The sequence below is a fragment of the Grus americana genome, chromosome 1 (genome assembly GCF_028858705.1).
Source record: "Grus americana isolate bGruAme1 chromosome 1, bGruAme1.mat, whole genome shotgun sequence".
NCBI classification, from domain to species: Eukaryota; Metazoa; Chordata; class Aves; order Gruiformes; family Gruidae; genus Grus; species Grus americana.
Window position 1 is genome coordinate 76429986 of NC_072852.1, and position 23300 is coordinate 76453285.

General features: G+C 41.5%; 1 protein-coding gene across 3 annotated transcripts in view; it reads right to left on the reverse strand.

Annotated features, from left to right (window-relative positions):
* ITPR2 (inositol 1,4,5-trisphosphate receptor type 2) overlaps positions 1 to 23300 on the reverse strand; it is a 263261-nt gene that overhangs the window by 203743 nt on the left and 36218 nt on the right. For all 3 annotated transcript variants that reach the window (XM_054827703.1, XM_054827693.1, XM_054827713.1), the window contains exons 3-9: positions 18022 to 18137; positions 16752 to 16838; positions 15901 to 16059; positions 10175 to 10273; positions 9597 to 9680; positions 8367 to 8513; positions 7015 to 7110 (exon numbers count right to left, since the gene is read on the reverse strand). In XM_054827703.1, coding sequence (XP_054683678.1) covers positions 7015 to 7110; positions 8367 to 8513; positions 9597 to 9680; positions 10175 to 10273; positions 15901 to 16059; positions 16752 to 16838; positions 18022 to 18137 — 788 coding nt within the window. The remainder of the gene's footprint in view (positions 1 to 7014; positions 7111 to 8366; positions 8514 to 9596; positions 9681 to 10174; positions 10274 to 15900; positions 16060 to 16751; positions 16839 to 18021; positions 18138 to 23300) is intronic.

Here is a 23300-nt window from a genome sequence, read left to right on the forward strand (position 1 = left end):
AAATTAAATGTGTGAGCAGATGCATGGAGGCCTTGGTGGATGCTGCCATCTCCTGGTACCTTCTCTGGTTTGCAAACTGTTATCCTTGAGCAAAAGGTACCTGCACATCTTAAACATGGCCATTTTTATCCAGTTATTTGCCTTACTGTTTTTAAAGGCAGAAGGAGCCACAGAGCATTTATCACTATGCTCTCCTCCGCTGTGTAAGCTGTAAGATCAGTGGATGAATATCTTTTTCTGCAAAGGTTTGTGTCCGTGTCACCCCAAAAAATACCACTGGCAAACAGCAGTCCCTTTTTGCTTCCTGAACACAAAAAAGATCTCTGTCAGTACTCCAATTTCCAAAAAATGGATATCAAAACACCTAAATTATGGCCTTCAAATATTCAATCTCATTTGCCTTAATAAAACATCCTATGCAGTACTCTTGTTTTTCACAGCAGTTTAAGAAAGTGAAAGAAAAATAAGTCCATGTAACTAGAGAAAGTTTCTCCAGGGCTCCAAGGGCTTAATCCCGGTTTATAGCCTCAAGTTTAAGAACTGATTTCCCTTTTACATTTTTTTCTTATCTTAGCTAATGTTGAGGATACAAATACATAATCTTTCTTAAAAATCTCATCAAATGCTTTGGTTTTTATTCTTGTGGCAGCAAGTTCCGCTTCTTTACTATGTCCTATAGTAGGCAGGAGAGGATTATTTTCTATCAACATTAACTTGAACATGCACTCGGCTACCTTCCCCATGATCTAAATCAAGTGATTATTACAACAGGATTAAATTTATTCTGAACTATATGTCTCTGACCACCCAGACAAACCCATATTATAATGATATATATCATATGGCAGGGTAATATTTTTAATACCAAGACATAACAAAAATCCATTTAAAAGAACGTAAACCAAGATTAACAGCAGTTCTCAATATAAAGCGAATGATGCACATCAGCTTCTCTGAAAAGAAACTTTGGCAATTTTGACAGAAGAGTGAGATAATATGGGAAGAAATTATTCAGAAAAGATGAAAGAAATACGAGTTAACTTTTATCGGCCATTGATTCAAGGGTTCTCAGCAAGTGGTCTACACCAACACAAGGTGAAATTCAGCTGACAGTCCCACAAGGCAAGGCCTTTGCTGCTGGCTTCAGCAGCCCCTGTTAACTAACCCACCCCAACCACTTGTGCCTTAGCTCAGTGACCTGGTTTACAGCACAGACTATTCCCTCTTCCCCGCACCCGGGAGTCTGTGCCAACACCACCTCAGGATCAGCAGATTGTGTGGAACACGGAAACGTGACATTTCTGCAAGCCTACACGGCCACTGAAGAGGTCTTACCACTGAACTACAGCCTCGGTGAGTTGGACTGGACTTCCTGTTCAATTTAAAATATTCATACACTTGTCATTTCATTGCACGTGCACATAACCCTGTGCTGCTCAGCCCAACTGGCTTCAATCATTCCTACCTTCAAATGAAACTCCATTGAGCATCTAGTGCTAAAATAACCCCAAAGCTGGCAGTATGTTTCATGTGGGATTTGAACAGAAGAGTTTAGAACAACCTCTGATCAGAGTTGATCCATTTTACAGCTTAAACCCTGCACTTTCAGTCTTGCAGAAAGGAGAAAGTGAACCCTATAAAAAAGCCAGAAGAGTTTTCCAGTAGGACACACATCGGGGATGCACATCAGATGATTGCTACTTCTGCCCAAAGCAGCTAGCTAGTGGACAGCTTTATCTGTGACTTGTCCATCACCAGGATATGTGCTAAAGAGCTTGCCATCCCAATTACGCTGTACAAGCCACTTAGGAAGTATACTCACATGTGAAAGTTAAAAGTGGCTGTTGCGGAGGCTTCAGTCCTATAATGGTCAAAGAAATCCAGGGGGTGGCTGCACAAGTGAAAACCCTTAGAGGAAGTCCAAACCCATCAGGTCAGTATCTGAGACACCCTTGACCCCTGAGCACCTAAATGCTCATGCGCCACTGACTTCAAAGACAAGGCTACTCCCGAGAGCTTTACTGAATGAGGGCCCTTGTACGAGCAACAATTTGGTCTAGTGAATGAAGCACACTACAAGTCAGAAAAAGTATGTTTGGTTCTGCCATTACCTCTGAGCTCATTGCTTCAACCTATTGCATTTGTTCGCACTCTTCTCCTTCATCTAGAAGAACTTCAGGGCACAGATTACCTTTTGGAGCAACACCAGTACTCTACGCACTACCTTGGAAGACGCAATAATAATTTGAACCCTTGTTTATGGCCACAATTTTCTAGAATCACAGAAGGTAAACATTAAGGCTGCCATCTTACCTGCATTATCTTAATTCATTTAGTATAGTACAGTTAATTCAGTGTTAAAGACAAATACCTCACCGGATTTACTGCCGTATCTTTGCCAAGGTATCTAGTAACTCTAGTTTAGTCTGTTCAAGTAAAACAGAATTATCATAGATCTGTCCTTACAAATTCTCCACTGTGATTATGTACGCGTTCACAATGTTTCACAAGCAAGGTACTGTGGTTTTTCTATTGTCTACTGCAATGTCTGAGACTAGCATGTGATTTGATATTTGCATACATATTTTGTGACTATTTTAGCGATATCCGTCTCACCTGAGAAGCTTACTATGAAATGACAGACTTATCTTGCATTTCTTGTGTACGTGTATATATATGCATGGGCACACATATTTCTGTTTAACATCCTCATACAGCAAGCGTTAATAGTTTCAGTACAGGTTATCCAGTTTAGAAATCACAGAACTGGAGCTGCTACACACATGAGAACAATATTAAAGGTGCACGTTTTGGTTCAGAACAATCAATAAGCTGATATTCAGTTCAAAGAGACTTTTATCCTGGCGATTAGAATACTGAAAAGGTTAGGTGTGCTCATGAGAAAGGCACAGCTGTGTAGTCCCAACCTGCACCATTTGAAAGGCTGTTCAAGTAAATTGCAGCTTGCTCCCACACGCAGATAGATAGATTTGGGTGCCTTCTACATGTGGTACATGCACTGAAAAGACTTTAAAAAATTTTGAGAAAGTCTTTGTTACTTTGAAACATTCAATTTTCACCTAACCTTACAGCCTCTCTTTATAAATATAAAACTTCAAAGTAACTTGGGTCATTTTGCTGTAAGCAGGGCTAAAAAAAGAATCTTCTACAGAACCTTTTCTAAAAGACTGATGACTCTGTGAAGATGAGAATAAAACTCGGTAGCCTGGATCTTCTTAGCTGGTGGCTTCATGTCTAAATCTCCTGCTAAGGATCTGAATCAGCGCTTTTGGGTGAAATCAAGCCCTTCTGACACTAACAGCAGAACTCCCACTGTCTCCAAAGAAGAGAATTTCTCTTTCCAATTTCTCAGCTGAGTATTTGGTTCCACTTTTTTATGATTTCAATTATTTTGTGAATGTCTGAGCCAGTGGTTTCAGGTTTCCAAACGCCGGACATGTAGGAGACATTACCACCTATGCAGATTTCTGATGTCCCAAAGTCTTACCACCAAACATGAAACCCTTTTCTTCAGCATATCCCTCCTGTGCCTTAAGTAATTGTGTGAGAGCATACATGCATCTGATGTGTCAGACCGTGTTCCCCAGGATGTGCACAGCAGCAGGGGAATGACAATGCAGCTACGTCCAGTTAGCGAATGTCTTCCACTGGGTCTCCTTTAGCAGTGGGTCTTTCAGGGTGGCTCACCTTCCGCCCATAGTCTGGTAGTAAGGTCTAGGTTGCTTTGTGGTATTAGTAGGTCTTAAGCAACTTTGAAGCATGTTAATGAAAGTAACAGCCTAAGTAATGCCAAGTGAAAAGAGGATTAAAGGAAATGGTGCTACTTCAGACTGTGTCAGAAGTCAGAGGTATCAGAGGACCCTTAGTCTTTGAAAGGCAACAAAAGCTGGACAACTGATTGTGATTCTTAGGAACATGGAATTTAGGACTTACACATCCTGACTTCATTCTCTCAAGTTTATACAAATTAGATTTAAAAGTACTCACCTATATGTTTTGTTTACTGGACAACTGTATTGTCTCACTTTTATTTTTTTTAAACCTACTTACTGTAGTACTGAAACATCTTCAAGTTTCTTAGTTTTAAATTCCTGAATTCTCTGGGGCAACTGTTTTGAATTTCCTTAGTCTCCAGACCATCCGCTGGCCTTAACGAGCTCCAGCGGCATCCCTTCACTGCATGGCTCAGACCCACTGAGTCACAAATCGGGCTGACCGGTTACATCTGGCACAGCAAGCCTCAGAGAGAAAGAGAAGGCACAGCACTGCTCACACGAGGTACAAGCCTAGCTGTGGAGGAGCAAAAGGAGACACCCAGGGGAAGGACACTTCTGCTCATTGTCTGAGACTTGACCCATGCAAGATTCTACTGCAGAAGTCTCCCTGGTACACGTCAAATTGATTTACAGAAGGATCAAGTAAGGAAAAGATGGTTATAAACAGTGATTATTCCTGATTTACAATAGGTCAAACTGTGACAGAAATTGTATCATTCGCCAACAACAGAATACTTAAATGATTTGTAATTTTGTTTATGTGTCTGTACTACTTATTCCACCCTAGACATCTTTATCAAACAAAAGACATCTTTATTAAACAAAATCAGGTCATGGCAATGTGTGACGCTGTTGATAGTCCATACTATGAGTAATCTTCCTGTGCTGCAAGAGCACAGATAAATGTTCAGTAAGCTCTGCCCAAATGATTTCAAGTTAGCTCACGCACATTCGGTGTCTGCCTGCCTGTTCATAAATCTTTGGCACGTATGTCTGGCTGGTGTGTTGTGCCTGACATGTGAAGCATGTAGAACACAGTTTGCAGGTTTTTATTACAGCAGTACCTTTAATATCTCCACCAGCAGGTATTTTACACTTTACAGATACAGTAGCTAACGCTGCTCTCCAGTCACAGCATATCACCTCTGTTCAACCCAAATGCTCTTCCAGTTCTCACTGTACTGTGCCGACTGCGCTCTCCACATCACGAGTCTTCCTGCTGCGCATTTCCTTTCCAGAGGCAGAAAGGACCTAAGGTCAGGTTCAGCGTTCAGTGTAGTGTGACACCTCTTCACCTGAAGATTTTTCTCCTGAAAATCTCTGAGCAGATGAGGTATGGTGGGAGAAGGAAGCCCAGAGTGCTTGATGCCTTTCCTGATTTTCCATCAGCCTAGCTAGTCTGAATAAAATCTTTCTACTAGGAGCATCTCCCACTGCAAGCAGAGAGGAAAATGGAACCGTCTCTTAGGTGGGAGTACTGGTTGCCACTTGAAAATTAGCCAATATTAACTACGCAATAAAGCCAGCTGGCTTCAGCCAAGCCAAAGCGCTGCTGCAGTACGGCGGCAGCAGTGCAGAGCAGAGCAAAGGCGTGTCGGCCCACGGCCTTTCAAGGGATGATGCTCTTCACTCAGGCCTATCGGGTTTCTGGCTTACCCTGTGAGAGCCACTGCTAACACCAAGGAAAAGATCCAAATTACATTCAGTCTTAGATGGAAAATAATATCAGTATCATCCTGGTGGTCCACCGTTTATGTTTTGACACTGGTTTTGACAAAATGAGAAATAAGTAAAGGTTTGATAGCCCCTGTTTGCTCTTACTCTGAAATCAGTGCAGGCTGTGACAGGCGCTGGAAAGTGAAAGCAGCACCCTGGGAATACCAACGTCTTGTCTGCGTACAGAAGTTGCACTGCTGTAAACATAACTCAATCCAGTTAGAGCAAGTCTTTTTTCAGAGATTCTCTAACATATAGTGATTTATAACTGGCTCCTGTAGTTGTGAATTTTCACACTCGTGCTTACAAGCATAAGTCAGAGGCAATCCTGCACAGACTTAACTAAATCAGAGGGGAAAAAAAACTACTTTTCATTCCATTGATATAATTTGGACACAGACTAGTTCTAATATGGATTAGATATGATTTTAAAAGTTCGCGGCTTCTTGCAACCAGGAAAAAATCCAAGGCTCTCCCATTTCATAAACTTGGTATTATCTGCTCTCTTCCAGCTTGTCAAAGCCCTATTTTACTTTTAAAAGCAATTATGGGTCTTAAAAGATAATAAGTTTCTCTTTTGGGGAGTCACAACACTATTCTGCCTTAACATAAAGTACCAGATAATTATCAGACAAGTTGCAAGATCATCCTCCTTCCCTTGGACCTTCTGTTCCACCAAAAGGGGCAAGATTTCCTCAGACCCTTCTTTATTCTTTTTTTTTTTTTAGTCAAAAGACAAGAGTGTAACCGCAGAACTGCAACCTGCTATAATCACAATGCACTAGCATGACATCAAAAGTCATGACACCAATACATGAAAAGTTTGTCCTTCCCCAAGTTTCTACAGAACACAAAGATGCCTTGGACCACATGCTGACTGACACAGATCAGTACACTGAAATTACCACTGTAGAAACAGTTTTTCAAGACGACTCGAGCCTGTAGGAATGACAACTCCTGAGCAGTCTAGAGATCCGCTCTAGTGCCTGCACACAGACTTCTCCGATCAAGCTCAGTGATTACCTTACATTCCGTTTGACTCTAAAAGCTTTAGTCTGTATATGGATGCCTGAGCCAGTAAAGAATAATATTTGACTGATCACAGTATTACTCCAAAAATCTACGGCAAACAAGAACAGCAAGATAAATGAATCCAAGGCTTTTCAGTGTATATATGACGGATATTTAACAGTAGTGTTTGCTCCGGCTGCCATGACAAGAAGATTCAAGATGCAACAGCACAGCTGAAGTTAAGGTTAGATGTTATCTTGAACTGACCTACCAGCATCTTGTAGTTTAAAAATTTTCCTTGCAACCCTTGGATACAGCAATACAGCATGACACAGCAGCACACATCCAGTTCTCCCCATTCAGACCTGATGTGGGATCTTTTCAGAGACCTACATCATGGACCTACCTACTACAGCATTTCTGAATTAGCAGGGCAGGTATAGTACTTGGTTGTGCAGCACACAACCACTTGTTTAATTCACATTCTTACCTCTGCAGCTAAGTAGTTTCCAGTTGCCAAATGCTTAAATCTAAACAAGCTATTCCACTGTCCTGCCCCTCCCCGGCAAGGGTCGTGATGGACAACCTAAAAGAAAAAGTACAAATTTTAATCGTGCTCCTCAAGATCATACTTAGATCACTGACATTTCTTACAGCTCATTCCAAATAAAAATATGTAAAATACATAATTACAAATAATCTACCACAGAGAGGAATTCTGTGCTCACACTAAGCCCACCGTAGATAACTATTTTACATTTATTTTTTGCCAGGTGCCAGAAAATAATCCTCCTATTACTTTCCATGTTTTCATTAAACTACTCCCTGTGAACATGACGAGCCAAGTTTTGCTTTAAATTGACACGGCGTGAATCTGGAGCTCAACAAAATAAACGTAGCTGCTCTACACGTACATGGGCACTACTTAAAAGTAAAACTCAAACCCTCTTACATTGTTTCACCACTTATACCAGCTCTATTTTCAACAACACTGCGGGATTCTGGTGCATTTTTTGTCATTAATAAAAAACCCCCTGTCATTTGAAATATCCCAGGTTATTTCTTTTTCCCCTTGAGTGAGCTGTAGGTCATTTGCTACCTTCAAACCTAGCAGTGCCTGTCTCTCTTATGGAGTTAAAGTAATCTCAAATAACTACAAGTACGACACATTCTATTCAATACAGCCCTTACTCAGACAAAAATCAACCATTTGCCTGAGTGAGGAGCTCTGTTTTAAATGCACAAAGTTTGTTCAGCACCTAAGAACTTCTGTATATAGGAATTACATTACTGTAATAGCAAGGGTTTGAAACATACCAGTTTCCAAAGTTTCTCAGTTAAACAAAAATATATCTGCTAGTCATCATCTCAAAATCATCCCCATTCAGCAACACCACCTTTATTCAGCCTAACCTTACACAGGTGTTGATGTGCCCTGTTGCAGAAGAATGGACTCGATCACTTTTGTGAGATTTCTTGTCAGTCATGAATTTCAATTTTCTATATTGCACATGAAGTCAAATATCAACACGCAGAACTCAGGATATATGACTGTTATTCGACTGGCTTTGATAAATTCGCACCATTTACTCAAGTCTGAATTTGACCCTTTGTCATCTTAGTGCAGGTAAATATATTAAGAAAATATCCTCCCTCCACACATGCACAGCAATAAAGCACCTCTTCAGTGTTCATCCTACACAAACTGCTTATAAAATAATAATAGTTACAGGGAGGTGTATGACGATATCAAGAGGCTATGAATGATTCATGTTGTGGTAAAGTATTTTTACTGAGCCCTGGCCTTCAGGTCCTAAAATATTTATAACAAGAAAAAAATACCTCGATTTCCCACAATGCTTTAGAACTTGTTGCAGAAGTGGCTGACTGACGCAATGTAGTACGAAGGAAAATATGTTGTTTCTTCTCATATTCGTCACAGGTCAGAAATTTCTCTTGCTCTGCATGAAACAGCCTAACAACATCTCCCTAAAGTAGAACAAAAAAGAAGCATTATTAAGCGGTAGGCAAAGCTGCTAGACTCATCCTCTATATCTGTACTAGCTTCAGTGATGTCAACATAGCTGATGTAAAGAAAACATTTATTAGCTTCCTATTGCTGTGGCAGGTACCAAGTGCAGAGCATACAATCTTGGCGCTGAGTCTGGAAATCAAATGAGGTAACTCAGTCCTGCAGGAGATCTACGCACTTTTGTGAAAATAGAACTTGTTTCAGAGCACCGCAATGTATAGTGGGCAACAATTAACCCAAAGATGATTTTTAATTTTAGCTAACTTTACTAAATTGATTTTTTTTTTATTTCTGGTCTCTTTTAGTATTTACGGAAAGTGAACAGATTTCTCTATTATCTCATCTCTTCTACTATGCACCCAAACCCAATGTCCTCTATTTATTCTGCTGCCATCATTGTTGCTTCCTTCTGCCTCTCCCCAAGTCTTCAAACACTATTCCCAAAAGGGTCTACACAGATACACCATTTTCCCTTTCAAATTCTTCCTCAAAAACTGCTGGTACCTTGATACCTACCAAAAAATAGCCAGTTGATAATGACTTATTAAGGTATAAGCGAGGACAGATAAAATTTATGTATTTAAAATGAAAATGTAAGCGATCTCAGAGTGTGATCTAGAGGCATGAAGTTGTGCAAACCATGAGCGTTTAAAGCTACATTGGTTTATTACAGCTATTGTCATCTTTCCTGCCTCCCTCCCTTCTGTAAGCTTATTATACCTGCTTTAGCATCTTGGCATAAACTGAAACGTCACAGTTATTCTGTACAGAGCCCCTCATCGTTCTGGGCTTGCACTTCATCTTTTTCATGCATCCTCAGTTGTCCCTGGGAGTGGAAAGGGGCTGGAAACTATTACAATCCAGACAATTTCACTTAGTAAGACAATAACACAGAGCAAAAATATTCCGGCTGCTGAAGGACAGCAGTGAGGGGTCCTCAACAGCTCCATTTCTTTTATTCACCATCTAGTATTTCTGTACAGTCAAATATGGCATGATTTTCCAAATTCAAAAAATAATTTTAAAAAAATCATACTCACCCCTTTCAATACATCATCTCGGTAACTACTGAATTTCATGAACAAAGTTATTTTCCAGCTTGTGTTACAGTTGACAGCATTTACCTTTGGGAAAAAGACCCACAATTAGAGGATTAAGGGTTGTTCTTTTCTTTTTGAGACATTCTATTCTTCTAAAAGACCGCACCACATCTAGGCTGGCAGGGGACATGGCTTAGCTACCTATTTGTACAGTTCCTAACATGGGTCCTAAAGCTCTCAAGTGTTAATAATAATGTTGATGTTGGAGAAGATTCAGCGGGCAAAATGCTGCTCTGTCTGTTTACAGCCTACCAAAGGCGACCTAAAGAGCTGTTGGAAGAGAACGTACTCTTACATCAGCGAGAGTTTCAGATACTCGAGCGAACCTCACAAAGCTTTCAGTGCCAGACAGAATTGTGCCAAGAATAAGTATACTTGATTTGGGGTTTTTGAGGCCAAGCTGGAACCAATGTTTAATACTGGCATCTAGCCCACGGTGGGGTTCTCGTTACCAGTAAAGAACAACATATAGTACATCTCAGATTAGCAATTACCCCTCCTCCCTCCACCGAACTCACCTCTTTGCAGCCAGGGTTATCCAGAAGCTCAATGTTGCTGGCATGTAGAGGCTGCCCTGCATTGACTGGCATCAGCACAACTTTATCTCCCACAACCACCTGGAAGTCAGAAATAAAATGCAATTTAGACCTATGTAAGTATCCAATAAAATGAACTAATGTTACATTTTAAGAAAATGACTCAAATGCATGCTCTAGGAATGGCACTCAGTGAATTTATTTGCAGACAATTCACACACCAGCTCTGTTCACCTCTGCCGCTACAATTGCTTGGGTTCAAGATTTCACACTAATGAATCCTCACATTCTCAGTAAGCATGTCACCCTGTTCAACAGAAACTCGAGATCATTAAATAGATACGAATCTATGAATTCCAAGAGCAGTTCAGTTCATCAAAAAGTTACATTAACTACTCTTTATTCCATATATACTGCCAGCCAAAAGGCAGAAAAAGCTTAGAAAATAATCTGTAGTCAGACAGCAAGACTCTTTTCCTTCCCTTGCTGTCAGTCAACCTTTTCCCATCGGTGTGTCTTTCATTTCACAAAAGCCTTAAAAATTTGCCTGAGACAAAACTTCTCTAGTCCAGTGACTCCCCAGCTCTGTGGACCATCTTCTGGCATATGTCAGGACAGGCTCAGGAGTTCTCCAATTTACACTGTATGTCTGCAATCTGGAAAGGAGCATAAATCACTGGGAATTCAGAGAGAGGTGAACATACTCCATCCCCTCTGATGTTACTCTCTCTGGAGCCCAACGCAGGCAGCAGGTCTATCAGCTGAGAGACCTTTTTTCTACAAGAGGAGTTCCTAGCTGACTCCCTGCAAACAAATTCCCATGCCCTTGCAATTCTTTACCTATACAGACAGGGAAAAACAATATATGAACATGTCTTTGACCTAAAAAGTGCTTGAGACATGCATATGGAGAATTCAATTCATACCTAGGAGGTGGAAAAAAATAATTAAAAAAAAAATAAATCAATCCACATAGATTGGTTGGCAGTGGGTCCTGATTTGCTTATGTTGTTCACAGCAATTTCAAACACAAACACACACAGGAAGACAAGTGGCTACATGTGATCTTTGCTATATGAAATGCTGCACAAGCCATGCTTTCTTTTGGAACACAAACAAACAAAAACACTTTCTGCATTGGTCAGCACGTTTCCTATGAAAGAGCAGAGCCCAATTCAGCCTCGTGTAACTTCCACACAGGTGAATTTGGCCCACACATTACAGAGGTGAAAAAGAAGGTTGCCTGTTCTTTACCAAAACAGCTAAAATAAACAGTAGCAAAAGACAGTGTCATCATGCTCAGACTACACATAGAAATCCTATTTGATCCAAGTAATGAGAAAAAGTTCACTAATGGAACCAAAATAATGACAAGATGCCTTTAAGATACATTACTTATGCAATACATTCCTGCATGCCATGCTTCACACAGACATTACTTACAGCCCATTTTAAGAAGTTATGACCAGACAATTCATTAACCAAAAAACCATCAGGCTTGCATCCTGCAAAGTGGAATCAGGACTTCAAAATTATTGCAAGTACACCAGGACTATAACAACCTAATTAGTAAGAGAACACATCATTGAGCATCTTCTTTAAAAAGAAAAAAAAAAAAGAAAAAAAAGAAAAAAAGAAGAAAGAAAAGAAAAAAAAGAAAAAAAAAGGAGCAGTAGGGGGAAGGTATCTTTGAATGCAAGCCTGTGACTATCACGGAAGCAACCAGAGGAAAGGAGACGTACACAGCTACTCTGCTGTGGGCACACACCTGAGGAAGAACTGTTATGTGGCGTCATGGTGTCTGTCTCCTACCCTGCTCCAAGTCCACATCAGTAACCTGCCCTTGATGCTGGCCAGCTCTGCCAGCTGCCACAGAAGCAATGAGATATCCTGTGGTTTTCTTTCTTCTTTTTCTTCCTGCTTCTAACAGCACTTGTTTCCTATATACCCTCCACCAGTGATGCAGAAAACAAAAGCAAAGTTCTCCTGAAAGAGGGAATCCTGTTTTCTTATACATGGCTGCCTCAGGCTAGCAACAAGTCTGCTCCTTTTAGTTTCTTCCATCCCCTGCCCGGTTTATTTCCAGCTCCATATAATGCCACAGCATGCCCAAAACACTGGAGGCAGAGCACATGCATGCCCACGTGCCCAGATTTCTGCCTCTAGAATTGGACTAGATGGACATCATAGAAGACAGAGCAATGTATTCCCAAGGTTAAAATTGACACCTTTGTCCTCTTCGTTAGCCATCCTTGGGCACAGCTGGCCACAGTATGCTGTAGACCAGCAGTGGGTAATAGTTTGACAGGTCTCTTGAACTTCTTCCTTACATACAGACATTAATGTGTTAAAGATACATTAGACACACACTTCTGAGGATTACATTCCTGATTGCTTTGACAAAACTCTTTACCCCTTCCAGTCTAGATAAGAAACTTCCAGAGAATGATTAAATTCATAGACAATCCAGCTTTTGAATTCAAGATAAACCTACAAGGTCCTTCAGTCTTGGATGCAGTGGAGTTATTCCCCCACAAGGTAATTTCTAAATTCATGCAACCCTACTTGTCCACATCTTGGTGGAAAGGGTATACTGAGAGTGCGGATAGCTGACTGCATTCTGTCTTCTGGGTGCGGGACCAGCACTGGCATCACTTAGAGCGATTCTGTGGTTGCATATAAACCCAGAAAGTCCACCTGACAGCTACATCTACACCACAAGAAGTTGAGGCAAATACCCTAGTATAGGTGTAGTATATCACAAAGACTGGCAATTGCAAGAGGTTACATTAGCTGTGAAGATGCAGTAGCAGCGATTTCAGTTTGGACTAACTATCCAAGTAGGTTATCGGGCACACCGAAGGCTCTGCTACTCCATCGCCATTGCTTTTATGTTATAACCACATCTGCTAGTCGCACTGCTGACACACTTCAAAGGTCGGGAGGATTAACAGAACTTTCCCACAGATGGCTGGGCATTCCCAAGTCTAAGACCACCTTCCTCGGGATGCTGCAAGATCAAGCTTTCAAACAACTAAAATGGCAGACAACCAAAAATGCAATCCACACAGAGGTAATCCTGCCATCAGTGCACATTTTGCTATTTAGTCAAACTGGAACCAGCTCTAGCCTTAATCAGTCACATCTTCCAGTTAAAGGAGAGCTGAGAGATGCTTAATAAAAGTCTGCATAAGATATTGCAGAGTTATGCCAATTACTGCAAATTTTCAGCAATATTTTTTCATTACTTTCATTGACTTGCATAACTAATGACTTGTTAACGAAGCTAAGCTAACCCTCCTTCAGAAAAATAATATTTCAAGTATTTCACAAGCATGATGACTTACCATAAAAGTCACACACATGACTGCCTATATCACAGCTTCCTCCAGACTAAACCACCGGGTTTTTTTGTTGTTGTTGTTAGGATACGTGGCATATTTGGTTCTACCTTGCCTGGGTTATCTGACACAGTATCAGTCATCCAAGTAGTAATTCAATACTCACTTCTACTGTTCTAAAGACTTTCTAAAATGTATATTCTTAGGGAATTTCTTTGTTATAGCACAGAAACTGAAAATAAAAAAAAAAGCTCAAAGTTTCCAAACAGAATAAGGGCCTGATATACCAAGCTAACTACATGCACGGAGTGGTCAGAAGAAAAGTATACAAAAAAAAAAAAAAAGTCTTTTAAAAGCTAACTTAGTGAGTAGGTAAAGTGGCCCCATCTTATGTGGTATTAGGTGCTTTGTAGGTGAGTCCCCCAGAAACCAGCCCTTTTAATGGGCACGTGTCTGGGAGTAACTGAGAGAGAAGGAGTGGGTACCAGGCTGGAGCCCACCTCTGCCTGCGAGAGCCAGATGAAGGATTTCCCCCATTGCTTGCTACCCGTTGTCCCCCTTACAACAGCTGCCTAGTTTCTGCAGCCGCTGAAGGGGTGGAAATCTGCCAGAGCAGTTCTGAGAAAGCTACCAAAGGATTGATGTTTAGCTCTGGAAGTTTGCAAAGAAAATTATCAGATCTGTTTGGGCTTCGTAGAAAGAAGGAAAAACTTTGGTCTCGAGACTTCCCTCTGTAAAATATAATGGTGAATGGTGAATGGTGAAATAATGGCTCTGCAAGGGAACGCATGGTGACAGAAAATGAGGAGCAGGCAGGTTCCAAAAGAGGCCATTAAGTTAGGAGAAAACCTAACAGTTTCCCCCAGTGTCTTTGTAGCACAGAGCCTGTCAAATACAGCCCCACAGGGAACAAACTAGGAGACAAGTCTGCAGAAAAGGATGTTACAGCCATCTGCAAACTTCTCAGAGCAGCAAAACCACTTCCAAACTCTCACGTTTCTCATGTGCCCACAACGGCGTCAAATTAAATCAAAAGCTCTGCAGTACTGAGGATGGCTTTTAAGGCTTACGATCATTCTGCTGCGCTCAGCTGCAAGGGCTCACCATGGCTTTGCAGATCACAACCTGGGATCCCCAGGTCCTCGCTCTGGAGAGTGTGACGCGTACTTATTTCCCAGGCATGAGAAATTAAGAAGATGCTGACTCAATGTTATTCTAAGAAATTAAGTCAAAAACTTAAAGCAGTAAGTCACCTTTTTTCTTTCCAAAGAGGGAGAGGAATGTTTGATCCACAACACTTCCTTTCCCCAGTTGAAAAGCCATGCAGAGGTGCCACAGAGGACTACTCGTGTTTGCTGCTTTTCTCTGCAACAGCCTTGGGGAAAAGGGGAGCTTTTCACCTACCCTTCCAATCACTGCACGGAGCAGGGAAAGGCTATGACTTTTAGGGGCTTCTGAGCAGGAGCCGGGAATACAGTCCTTCCCCTCCCCGCAACAGATTGCCAAAAGGAACTGCAAGTAACCACACTCCTCCTGGAGAGCGTCCCAAGAGCTGGGTAACCACAAAGTTAATGAGAGAAAATGCACGAGAAAACAGGCATTCCTGTCTGCGATCCTGCGAGGGCTCTTTCACTGAGTACTTCACAAGGGAGAGTGGCCAAACATTCCCAGCCAGGTCTACAATATAAAACCACACAAGTTCATCATGTGGCCTTCCCAGAGGCAGATCTGAATTTTCCACAGCGGGCACTTAACCAAGCCGCAGCCGACTGAATGAAGAACTGAATTTTGATCTTGTGGTGCAACTCTCAGATCTACAGCAAAGAGCTCTCCCATATATTCTTCCTCTTACCAATATGCAAGGCTCCTACTGAAACCTGCCCAGAAAAGGCCCACCATACCATCCAACCCAATTCCAGTCATAGATGCCATTCTCGTGTTGAGGGGGGATACAGATTTAAAGAAACCTGATGTGTTTCCTAGAGACGTTCTCTGCTGTCCTCTTGAAAAAAAATGTAGCCTAGAATATTTTAAAAAAAAAAAACTTTTAAAAAATATTTTTACTCTGATGTAAACTGTGACTTATTATCAGCTTTGTAAAACTGCACGTAACGGGTGGACTTAGCAAAGACGTCCCAATACAGGTCAGCAGAGGCACAGATGAATGTGACAACATTTCAGATTCCAGACCATATAATTTGGTAACACTTTCTAGTTACATCTAAAAGCTAATAGTCCCAAGCACTGTTTAAATTTTTTTTTTTTCTGAACTTAATCCATTGTGATTTATGTCAGTAGCGAAGAAATCATGTGTCTTCTGGAAACTTTCTGCCTTCTCCCTCTTAGACATTCTGTATTTCCACTTACATTGTCACCTTCACTCCTCAGTTTCCAGAACGGCTGGATATAAAACCAGGATCCCTCGTTCCCTGCAGCATCCAGAGACACCCGCATAGCATTCTTCTCTAGCAGAGCCGGCAATCTCTTATTGACCGTGAGGTACTTATTACTTTTTATGTGCAGTAGCTGTCAACAAATAATAATTAAAAAAATTTAGTATGGCTGTTGCTTTTTCTCCCTTCAGTCAAAAGAGGAAGCGCGGGCTTTCACACTGTAGTGATTTTTCTTAACGTAGACAAAGACAAAATAAAACTAGAAGAGAGTTATCAAAGAATACTGCAGTTTAGGAAAACAGATGCTATATCTCAGATTGAGCGAAATGTGTCAGCAATCACTTTGACAGCATATACTACAGGTAGGGCAAGGGTCCTTTAATAGTGTTACCTTCAGGAATTTCATCCATTACAGGAAAGTTGTGCTGCACTTAAGAACGTAAATTCTGGTCTCATTTATATGTCATGAAGTACAAATGACTTCAGTGATTTAAAAGGACCTGCACAGCACCTCTATAATATGATTTGGAAATAAATCTTGAAAATAAAAGATACATATTTACATTCAGATTCCAAACCGCAGCAGCAAAAATCACACATAAAATTTTATTATGACATATTATTTAAACATGAATATGCAGCACTTCTGGTAGGCTTTAAAACAGACAGAAAAACACAATACTGTAAACTCCACCAAGTTCTGTTTACCTGACCCTTGACAATCCAGATTACAGTGGTTAGTTTCATTTTCACCATAACCTTGAAATGAAACAACTGTTTCCTTTCCAGCTCAGAGAGAGTGCAGATGTATTTCAATTGGTTTACCTGTATGACATTGCTATATTTTACAATTTCGCCCAACAGCTTTCTGTTCTCGCTTTCGTTCTGCTTTTGTTCCAGTTCTGCGGCATGCTGCAAGAGAATGATTTTTTTTCTTTAAACTCTACAAAATCAGTACCTGTATTCAGCTACTGGAACAGATAGTATAAAAATGAAATGGTATCACATTTAAAATGCTTCCTTCAACCTGCAGGCATTGCTGCACTGAAAATATTTGCACCTGAATCCTGCTGGAGCATGATTTTCTGAACTATTATCACCCATACCCTATGTAATGATTCTGATTTTTTCATTACCCAGAATACTCAGCCACAATTTATGATCCCACCTGAAATGCATGCTATTTTTAAAAATTTCAAGCATGAAAAGCAATTCCAGGTGCTTTATTTCATCCTGAAGGAGGAAAAAGAAGGGCCTATGATTAGCTCCTCCCTTTCACTATTCCTCTTACTCGTTTTTTAATTGCATACAAATATATTGACTTTATATATAAACAGAACAACACCAGTAGGTCACACATTGCAAAACCAAGGCTAAGCACAATAGTCTGGGTCAAAAACAGCGACAGAACAAACTCTCAGCTCCTAGCTCCAACTGCTGAGTAGCCAGCTCCAGCCACACACCATGTGCCTTCACTGCTGTTTTTAACTGGAAGCATGGGGCAGCCTCTCCATTGCACATGAAGCTATCAACCAGGTTTGGTATGACCTTGTTTTCACTTAGTCTTATGCAACCAGTTATAACATCAGGACAGCTGTTTTTCAGAGACAGAGGAGTCACTTCATCCACACTGTGTTTGATGCCTAAATAGAATCTGCCCAATGGTTCAGAGAAGAATCACCTGGACTGAAAGCAGAGACAACTGCAATTCCGAGGAAATTCCAGACTAAAGCGTGGAAAACATCTCTTTGTCCACCCCTCTGCCTAACTCCTGGAAAGGACTTCTAAAATAATAGCATGATTTAAACCAGGGCCCACTCCTGATTTTAACAACTCCATTTTTACTTTATGAAACTTCTGAAAGCAGTATTTTTCTTATAGCAAAGGCACAACCCCCAGCCCAAAGTAAGATAAAAAACAGGGCAGGGACAATAAATGCCAGTCAGGAGAGCTAAGGAGAATATAACGTTGCTACGGTGGCATAATAATACCCATCACAGTTGTTCCCAAGGCACTTGTTATTATTCCTTCTCATACTATTGTAATTCTACAGCCTGCAGATTGAGATAAGATTACAAATACAGATGTCTCTTACTTGAAGTTTCTTCAGCAGGGCTGCTTCTGTATGGTTTCCTTGTTTGGCTTGCTTGGCTTTCCAGTACTGCTTCTGGGCTGAATATCGGTTCATAGGACACACCTTGAAAAGGCAGTCTGGGGAAGATTGAAAGAAATACTCAGAAGTGATGTTGAAAGACACTTCCTTCATTTGTAAGTACGCTTGGGTTGGTTTTCTTTTTCCAGAAATGCCTAGATGCCAGTGTTTAAACATAGTCACCAAACAGCTTGATGGCAGTGATACCATAAAAAGGGTGGCAGAACATCTGAGTTGAACCTAAAGCCTTCGACGCCCCACATGTGCCTGCTCCGTGCAACCTCTCTGCAACCTCTCTCAAGAGTCCCAGTCTGTGAGCCTGCCATACAAACAACTGCCTGCTGCTTTATTAGCTCTCTTTGCTGCAGCGCACTACAGGTGCACTGTTTGAAGGCACGTGAAACATTGAAAAAAAAAAATACATCTGGCTGCCCTGCTCCTTCTGGCACCGCTGAAACAAAGGATTGCACAGACATTCGGCTGCAAGCCACCGAGAAGGTTAGCGTGGTGTTTGGGTCTACACGCACCTTCACTAAGATTGATTAAAAAAACCTAACAGTATAAACAACAAAGTGACACAAACTGAACACGGGAGTGGCTGCGCAAAGGATGACAGAGGAGGAGGTACCCCCTGAGGGGACTGCAGCCAACCAGGGGAGCTGCAGAGTAAGAGACAAGGAGCAGCAAAGGAAAACAAGTCGCAAGGCACCGACCTCCATCCTCTCCCCATGGGGACCACATGAGCTGTGTGGCAAGGGGCCTGGGGACTGGGAAGGGGGAGAGATGTGTCTGGAGGGAAGCCAAGGGGTGCTTCCCTAAGTGCTTGTTCAATTGTTCATCTTTATTTCCCTATACTGGAATCAATAGTTGAAAGTCAATGTTAATTGGCAGTAAACTAAATTTTGCGAAAATCCTTGACTCAAGATTTTTTGGGTATTTTTTGGCCAGTGACAGTCCTATAGACTAGAAATAGAGGCTCACGATTCATCCAAATACAACTAATTTTAGAGTGATAAAAGATACCTAGCCTTGCATGGTCCCAATCATCAACTGCTCTAAAAGCTAAGCTTAAAAGACATTTTACTCGGCAAACATTGGTAATTGTCTGTTCACACCCCACATTTGTCAACTAGCAAGAGGAAAGGACAGGAAAGTATTAATTAGCAATCAGAGTTTTACTGTGAGACTAGTAAGAACATACAGGACTGCCTGTGTATTACAGTGTGAAACTCTTCCCCAACATGGGTTGTGATTTATAGACATCAAAGGAAGGTTTGTCCCAAATTATTAGCTCTCCACATTTAACTGTCACAGACGGCCAAGCACTCTGAGGACTAATCCAGATCCAGAGAAGAAAGACCTCTGAAGAATCTCCTCCCTGCTCCATGTCTGGGTCTCAGGAAGGTAGAGACGGGAGGAAACCAACTATTCCTACCTGACTCCCAGCCACCCAACCGCGGCACAAGCTAGAGCCAGGTAATAGCAGCAACATACCCTACTTAGAGGAGGTTTCACCTTGGGCAGAATTAAGAATAAAAAAAATTCCTCTTTTGATCCTACAAGCACATCTTGCAGGCATGTACACCACAGTTTGGCCAGAATCAGCAACATCACTTCTCTGTTGGGCATCAGGCAGCTTTCCCACAGAGAAGAGACTCCGCACCACCACTGGCAAGCCACAATGCACAGAGAGCATTGCACAGACATTGCTCCTCACAACACCACAGAAAAGAAAGAGAAAAAGAGGAGAATAGACCAACACTCAAGCTCCACGTGAGCAATGTTAAGTGCTTATTTACCACTGCACTCAACACAGCTAGTGGCATACGCATCCCATAGCACAGAATAATTTGAAAACAGTTCTCTGTACCCTCAGCTCTCCTGCTGCCTTCTCGGAAAAGAGTCCCTTTCCAACAGCGCCATTTAGCCACCCTGACCTCCATTATCAAAGGTGCTGCAATATGAAATAGCAACCACAATATCAAGCGCACATTTCAATTACACACTGGATCAACGTCTAAGTGACCCTGTTGAATTTACCGATCTCACATGTCATTTTTACATACAGTGGAATCAAGTCATTCGCCCATTAGTGTCACAAAAATGTCAGCAGGGGAAGCCATAGGGAACTATCCTGAAGTCGTGGCCTGGGTTTTTAACCACTGAGTCAGGACAGCAGCAGACAGTTTCTATTTTCCAGTGCTGTCTACTCACTATGTAATTCCCAGACCAAGTTTAACATCTGCAGTTGCTAACTACCTAGGACGAACTCCAGCCCACCAATCCACAACAGCACGTGTGGGAAGTCCCATCTATCATACATGTGACGAGAAAAATTTCCTCTGTTCCACCCTTATGAGTGGAAATTCAAGTGTCAAAATCATACCCTCTCTGCAGAAGATGCTAGATACCAAGGTAGATCCTATTCTCGTTTTCAACACTGCCAATCCAATGGAATTAATCTTTCACACAGGGAGGAAGAGGCGGCGATTTAGCTCCTCGGAGATATATCCTCCATATATCCCCCAACATCCCCATCACTTCACCGTCTGTGAGGAGTTACTGAAACCACGTTACAGTAGGAACAGCTCTTGCAGTACAACAGAAGAGGGAAGGGCAATCTAGTGTGAAGGCTGGCCTTGTCTTTCCTAAGTAAAAATGAACTCTCATTTCTTAACAAAATACAAACAGGCAGCGCTCTCAACTGCCATCAGGCCCAGCTAAGCACAGCTATCTGATGTTAGTGCTGCCAAAACGACTAGCAAGACTGTGCCACACGTTCCTCCCGCTGCCTGCGCCCCCAGAGCCAGCACTTTGCAACAGTGCCGCCCTCAAGCCACCAACTACACTGCAATGCTTCTAGTTCTGCAAATACACCATCTGCTCTCTCAGGCGTTGGCCACCGCTATACCAAGCTCTCCATTGCATCGCCTCTTCCCTTCATAGCAGTCGATCTTCCTCTACTATCTGCAGTGGCAAAGCTTGTTCATACAAAAACATCGCCGGTGGTAGAACTTTCCTTGGCACTGACCCAAATCTGCTCCCTAATCACAGCCCGGAGTTGCTGTTCCTAGGAGAAAGCATTACAAATCTTTACCAGAGCAAACCCGGCCACTTCGCAGAGGTGGTTACTTTCATTTCAAAGGGGAGCATTTACAATGAGAACTGTATCATACAACCTAGAGTACATGATAACTCCCAGGTAACTTTTACAATACCGTGGACACCAAGAAGAAAAAAACAATTACAAAGTGCTGTGCAGTGTTAAATCATACCATATGTTGTAGGAGATTTTACTTTGAGTGTCGGGATTTCAGCTTGTAAGGCAAAAAGTCAGCTATTATTTTCTGTAACAATCTATAATTAATGTGCCTTCTCAGAAGACTTCATGAAACATTTATTTCTCTGAAGTAACAATACCTTCTTTTTATAGGACCAGTCTTCATTTCTCAGTTACTCCCCACACATCCTGCTACTTGAGTAAACACACCGCTTCCCATCCTCACGCAGAGCCTCAAAAAGCTCAGTGCCACCACACTGCAGAGAAATGAGAGACGTACACGAATGTGCAGTCACTGCCGTGTGGGTCTGCCTCCCAAAGGTGGGTGAATTTTTTCTAATCATAGTTCTCAAAGAAAAGGAAACGTAGAGCAGGCGCTGTGTAACCTCAGCCACGCAGCTCCATCTGTAGCCAGGCTGCACAACACAGCTCTCCTGACTTACAGTCCAGTGCTCTACAAGTTGAGCTATCAAGGACTTTTCTAAAATCAGTATTATTTCAATTGTATTTTCCTCAATTTATAGACAAAAAACCTCAGGTTCTTTGTTTCCAGACAAGCTTTTTTGGTTTTGGTTTGTGGGGGTTTTTTTTAAGATTCCAGATACATTAAAAATAGGTCATCTGGTTTTTGGGTTTTTTTTCCCTGGTCTTTTCTACTTACTTGTATTAGAGTAACAGCAGGATACTATATAAATTCAAACCTTGTTGTCCTGAACATCAGGAGGTAAAAAAAGCATTCCCTGTCCCATAGAAGGTATAGTTTAAACAGGAGAAAAGAAAAACTAAGGCATAAGATTATATAGCAACTTTCCAGCACACGCAGTAGATCACAAGCTTAGCCCAGCAACCCATGAGACAGACTGTCTCTTTTCTAACTTCTCCAGACGTTCTCGGAGAGTCCTAACTCGTTACACTTTATGGAGTTTTACATAAATGCTTCTCTTCCTCAGGACACTAATTAAGTAGGCACTATCAAAGGTAAACAAATAGCTTTAAAGCAAGTAGCTTAAAAGTATCAGCCAGTTTCACTTACTAAACTTTCACGCGTTCAACTTCTGCAGTTTCATCAATTTTCTCATACCCACAAAGTCTTCTAGGCAAAATTTCAATTACTGGTGCACGAAGTGAAGACGGAGAAAATGAGAAACATTGCCCACCCCAGCTCCACCCCCACCCCCCCATTTTTAAAACAATAAAAATCACCTCAAGTTTTCTTTACAAAATGGAAAAAAAAGGGGAAGCTCTCCCTGGTCACACTCCAGGCTTCACCTCCTACGCTACACCTTGGTTTATTAGAAAGTAAGAAAATATGATAAATTATCAGTGCTGAGACATATATCAATTGCTTATTTTATGGGGGAGAAAAAAAAAAAGACATTTATTAATCAGAACAATCAAAAGACGGAAAGCAGCAACTCCCAGGATGCAGGAGATGATCCACAGAGAGAGGATGCACTCAGCACCAACCTGCCCATCTATCTCCCTCAGCCTGCAAGTGTGCCCCAAATGCCAGTCTTCACTTTACAAAAGGCAGCAGTGGGTGGAATAATCACACACAGCACATCCTCTGAGCAAAAAGCAACTACACTCAGGAAGTCTGAAAAGGAAAATAACTCATATTATGCCTTTTAAATATTTCTTGATATTGGATAAAGATGGCTTAGAACAATATTTGTCGGATGCTTTCTCTCCCCCCCTCCCCTCCCCCCCCCCCTTTTTTTTTTAAGTGTTAGAAATTCAACTCTTGCCCATCATGGAAGACTTTTGTGACTTGTAGAACTACAGAAATTATCACATGGCTTTACTGAAACCAGCAGGCTGACAAATGGTCAAGTGGAAGTGATAAGGCTATTAACTCACAGCGTGTACAAATCTATGGATTTTGGAAAAAATAGAGAAAGGCAAAAAAGAGCTGAAGTGAGAATGGACGGGGAGGAATGTA